This window comes from Cibotium barometz, chromosome 25 (assembly GCF_041138505.1).
Source record: "Cibotium barometz isolate CiBa-2024 chromosome 25, ASM4113850v1, whole genome shotgun sequence".
NCBI classification, from domain to species: domain Eukaryota; kingdom Viridiplantae; phylum Streptophyta; class Polypodiopsida; order Cyatheales; family Cibotiaceae; genus Cibotium; species Cibotium barometz.
This window is the reverse complement of record NC_141070.1, coordinates 1,753,844-1,759,198: the sequence shown is the minus strand read 5'-3', so window position 1 is coordinate 1,759,198 and position 5,355 is coordinate 1,753,844. Positions and strand designations below refer to the sequence as shown.

The 5,355-nt window shown below is 38.5% G+C and overlaps 1 protein-coding gene across 4 annotated transcripts; it reads left to right on the top strand.

The window, feature by feature from the left end:
- Positions 1-677: 677 nt before the first annotated feature.
- On the top strand, positions 678-3,612 carry LOC147624143 (protein PHR1-LIKE 2-like). Of its 4 annotated transcripts, none has more exons than XM_086819881.1 (7): positions 678-871; positions 1,358-1,586; positions 1,700-1,776; positions 1,859-1,937; positions 2,039-2,114; positions 2,798-2,861; positions 3,053-3,612. In XM_086819881.1, exons 2-7 carry the CDS (start codon positions 1,358-1,360, stop codon positions 3,494-3,496), a joined length of 969 nt encoding a protein of 322 aa, XP_086676007.1. In that variant the 5' UTR covers positions 678-871; the 3' UTR covers positions 3,497-3,612. The 4 variants fall into 4 exon arrangements, with proteins under 4 accessions (XP_086676007.1, XP_086676010.1, XP_086676008.1 ...); XM_086819884.1 differs by having other exon boundaries at positions 713-871; positions 1,358-1,577; XM_086819882.1 differs by lacking the exon at positions 678-871 and adding an exon at positions 928-1,144.
- The last annotated feature ends 1,743 nt before the right edge of the window (positions 3,613-5,355 follow it).

Below are 5,355 nucleotides of genomic sequence, written 5' to 3'. Positions count from 1 at the left end.
GAAGCCATCCATTTATTTTCTATAGAGCTGGCAAGAGATAAAGTCCAAAGAACTACTATGCGAAATGACAATTGAGCTTTAACTATGAATCGCTTACTTAAGACGCAACCGTGGACTAGTAAGGGAAAGTGAAATGAATATTGACAAACATGCATGATGGCAATATGATATAGAAGGTAATGATTATGTTGAGAGAAGGGGGGAAGTGGGGAAATAACTGATATGATGGACTCTTTGCCGAGTATTTTATGAGAGTGAGAGGATGGAGATTTGAAAAGGTGGAAACCTAGCCAATATTAAAAACCATGATAATGAGTGTTAGCATTTTGCTCAATCCACGGAACGTGTATTTTTGATGGATGCAATGGAGGCATGTAAAAGTAGATAGAGGGCATACCTAAAGGACCAAGAAGGACTCTCTTGCCGACATCTTGAGGGATTGAAGATGCTCATTAGTATGGTAAGCATGGGGTGCTCTCTGTGGTGCATCCCACTACGTGTGATTGGGAGAGAAAGATGCCATCTTGAGAACGCCACCATGGGAGATGGGACCGTCTCTTTTGGCAACATTGATTAAAAAAGCAAAAGGGGCAAAAGAGGTGGGGACGACTGCCAACCTTCTTCTTCTTTTTACTCCTCTCGAAAATAAAAGGCCTAAATGCATGTTGTGGGTTGGTGGGAAAAGCTTGCCTCCTTTCTCGTCGAGAAACATTAAGCATCATTGGCCTCCTCCCCCTCCTCCTCCTCCTCCTCCTCCCTCCCTCCCTCCCTCCCTCTTCTTCACCATATTCTCGTATTATTGATAGCTTTGGCTGAGAATAAACGGACCGTTTCAAAGCTGGAATCGGCTCTATTCCTCAACTCACTCCTTGTAATTCATCATCTTACACAGAATCGAATAGAATTGCTTCTAGATATGCGTGAGATATTTAAATAATTAGGGAACTCATAGGATTGTTGATTCTCTTATTCCCTGCATGCTCGGAGCTGATATAGAAAGATTGTGAAGTATTAATGGTGCAAATAATGCAACAGCTAGCGTGCTGATTCTCTTATTATATAGAGCATGTAGGCTAGGAACTTGATTGAAACTCAGAACGATGTGACATATTGATGGTGCAAATAATTATGCAATAATTTGTAGGTAGATTCAAGGAGTTACTTGACCAGGATTACCACTTCTGTGCAATTAGGCTGTGAAGTATTAATGATGATGAGCAGTAATGTGTGTGTGTGTGTGTGGTGTGGTGGTGGGGCGAGGGGGTGCGTAGTCTACCGAAGCTCTTGATTAAGCACTGTTATTAAGGGTTGTAAAGTAATAATGATGAAGGGATTAAATGATATGGTTGCATGGCAGATGAATTCGGCACAGTATTTAAATTACGCAGATCAGTTTATACTGAGCGCCCATCAGCTGAATCAACCAGGTACGGCTCATATGCATGATCAGCATGGGTTGATGATGTCTAGTTTGTCCGGGGACATTGCCGTCATGTGCTCGCCGGACCCAAAGCCAAGGCTCCGCTGGACGCCCGAGCTTCATGAGCGCTTCGTAGACGCAGTCACCCAGCTTGGAGGTGCCGACAGTGAGTACTAATTAAGACTCTAAATATTGTCTTAGACACTAATCGTAAGAATTAGCTATTTTGATGACTTGTTTATTCTAGAATCTCAGCAGCGTGGTGCATTGCTGGTGCAGAGGCCACGCCAAAAACTGTCATGAAAGCAATGAACGTGAAAGGGCTGACCCTCTACCACCTCAAAAGCCATCTCCAGGTAGAGATACCGATAGTTACACTAAATTGTAAGCGGATTACCACTAGCTTACTTTCCACTAATCCTCTGCTTAATTCACTAGAAATACAGGCTTGGCAAGAAGGCTCAACGCGACGCAGGCACTACAGCATTAGAGGGTAACCCGAGGGAGCCACCAGCTGGTAGGGTGCTTAGAGATTTCCGCTCAGCTGTTGAAATTGATATAAATAATTTGCGTAGAATTGTCTGTGTTGATAAAAACTGTCGTAACCTTGGATTTCAGCTGGACAATGTGAAGTCCCGGTCCCTGAAAATGAGACTAATATCAATGATACGGCTGCGCCACGGATCCCAAAGCCGTGAGTAACTACTTACATTTATGGCGTCGTGCTGATTACTAATTACACACCATTTTACAACCAGTGTTCACAGAAAACATTTGGTTAACCAACTAGTGCTAGCTCCTCTTGTAGAGCGTTGGTCTCTACTCCAAGGTCTTGTGTTCAAGTCTTGAGGGCCTCGTTAGGTATCTACCCTTGATGGGTTGATTATAAGCATGTACGATGGGTTCGCAAGCCCTCATCTGGCTAGGTGTGTGTATTTCTAAAATTTCCTATACCTTCGAAAAAAAGAAAAAAAAAGAAAATATTTTGTTTAAGAGATCCAAACTTGAAATTTTTAAAGGTTTTTATTGAAATTTTACAGGTTTTAAGCATATATATATATATATATATATATATAACTAAAATGCCTTAAAATTTGTAGGTTTTAAAACCTCCTATTTTCAAATTTGAAGGTTAACTTTTGGAATTTTTCATTCACCTTGACATTAAACCTCGGTTTTTCCTGTGCACTGTTTACAACAAAGGAACAATCCCCATGGCACAAATATCCTTGCCACTTCAAGGAGCTCTTAAAAATCTATTGAATGTGATCAAATTTCTACTCACGTAATCAAAGGCTTGCAATTTTGCAAAACTAGCCATCTGTCACCTTAACTTTTCAACCTTAATGCTCACCCTTAACTTTTCGATTGATGCAGGGAAGGAGTGGTAGAAATCGGTGATCAAGTGGAATCACACAAAAGAATCTATGAACAAATTGAGGTGAGTGTGTTTTCTCCCCTCTCTCTCTCTCTCTCTCTCTCTCTCTCTCTCTCTCTCACACACACACACACACACATCTATTTCCATAATTCCACATACCATAAGCATGTTAGACTTTTGTTGATCCTAGAGATCTTTGGACATAGCCATACGAGTAAAAACAAACATCCAATTTTATATCCTTGATGTAGGTTCAACGAAATCTCAAACAAAGGATAGAAGTGCAAAGCAAGTATTTACAATGTGTCTTAGAGAAAGCACAAGATGCATTCTCTTCTCAAGATGCATTGTCTTCTCAAGTCAATAGCAACAACTTTGATGAGCTATCAATGCTTTGCTTAAGTGATCATCAACTAGAGGTGCTAGACTTTGGTGATGGCTCGTTTTCTCCAAGTGTTTTTTCTTATGACAAAAGTATGGACCTTAACAAGAGAGGAGTGATTAATAATACGTCTACAATGCCATTAATGCACGAGATGGTGAGCTTTCCACAAGAGGAAGGAAACCTCCAGCCGACCTTCTTGAGCACATCGTTTACAAGCTTTCTACATGATGAGCATCTTCACTCTAGTGGAAATGGAGATGCATTTCGATCTCCATATACCTCACAACTCCATTTAAATGTAAGTTCTTAAAAATAACTACATCATTTTACTTCTAGAGTTAAGCTAGCATCATTGTAATCCCCCTTTATACAAAACATCGATCATTAATGTGGCGATGTATCATTTCAATAAAAGTTACTTCTAGAGTTGAGCTAGCATCATTGTATTGCCCCTTTAAGTAAAAGTTGGCATATATGTAATTGCAGATTTACATTAATCTAGATAGCTTCCAAACCCAAGCCGCCTATGATTGAAACAGGAACAAGTATAATAAACTTATAGGGATAAAGCTAGGGATTTCTTCAAAATATTGTAAATTTATTTACACATACTAGTGTGAAATTCCTACATGCCGCTGTTCAATGTGCAAACCACACATTAATAGAAAAGTTATTACTCTTGGATTTTAATACTACACTAAAGGTTTAATGTGAAAAAATCATACATATGTACCCTCTTGTGGCATTGTCTATATTCTACAATTATTATGATATCTTATTATTGGATGCATCATAGTATGGCTATGTGAGCCCTAGCTATATTCCAAAGGCAATGTAAAGCATCATTGACAATTATGTATCTAAGATATCTGTACTAGGACCATTTGTATTAAATAGCATTCACACTACTAGTCTAAAACCTATGGCTACTACGAATCAAAGAGATAAATACTAATTGTAAACTCATACATATTCTAGGCAAATGAGTCTATATGCTAATTAGAAAAATAACATTCTTAGATTAAAATATTCTATTATAGTTTTAATGTGAAAATTTTATATTTACATGCATCCTATCTTATAGTTGTCTATTTTTTATGGGTGTTATGCTATATAATTATCAGATAAATCATAGAATAACAACATGGACCAGAACTGTATAGAATGACTTGCAATAAACCTTGATTTAAAACACCATCATTGTTTAAGTATTGAATAAATGATTACTTCTTTTGGAAATTGATTTCTTAATTGTATTAAGATATCCACTGAGCTCTTAGTAAGAATATACATACATATCAATCTACTTAAATAACCTAGATGTCAAAACCAAATAGTACACCATATATATCATTAATAAAGACCATAGGGCATCTTTAGAGATCAAGCCCCACATATAGTGGTACCTAGGAGCCTACTACATTAAATCATCAACCTCTTCAGAGGAGCATCAGTAGACAGTATAATGGCAGAGAAAGAGCCCCACAAAGCCCTCCAATAGTAAAACCATAAAAACCCTGAGTACAAGCCCTTGAAGAGAGAACTAGTAACACCACATGAAATTGTTAAGGCTAAGAGATAGTTTCAAGGGGACCACTCACCTCTACTCGCCTCAACATGTTGGAGGATCTCTCTAATGGTCTAGCTCATAACCCTTGAAGTCTTCAATCTCAACACTACCATGGGCAGCTAATTACCATTTAATGCCTTCTCCTATGAGAATTGTCACACCGTCATGTTGCACTACGGGCACTACTCCCTCCTTCCACCCACCTCAAATCACTCACACATGCTCACTAGCATGCATTAAAGATAAGATTAGATAGTGGTTTACTAGATGGAAAGCTCAATTGGGAGAGTGTACCTGCATTGTGAGAGAAATTGCCTTATATGCATGGCTATAAGTATTCACACACTTAAATTACAGCCAGACATGCACCCAAAGCTTCTATTTGGCCTATTGCTTGTACATTGATTCATTTCATAATATATTGATGTATTACAACACTAAGGAGCACATCCTAGCTCACTACCACATGCTCTTGGAGCAAGAAACACCATTAATTATATGTTGAACCTTTACAGGCCACTCATCCAAGTTTGAGATTTGGACATCATTGCTTCACGGCTTATTTGTACATAAGTTGGTTGTGTCTATTCTTGACATTT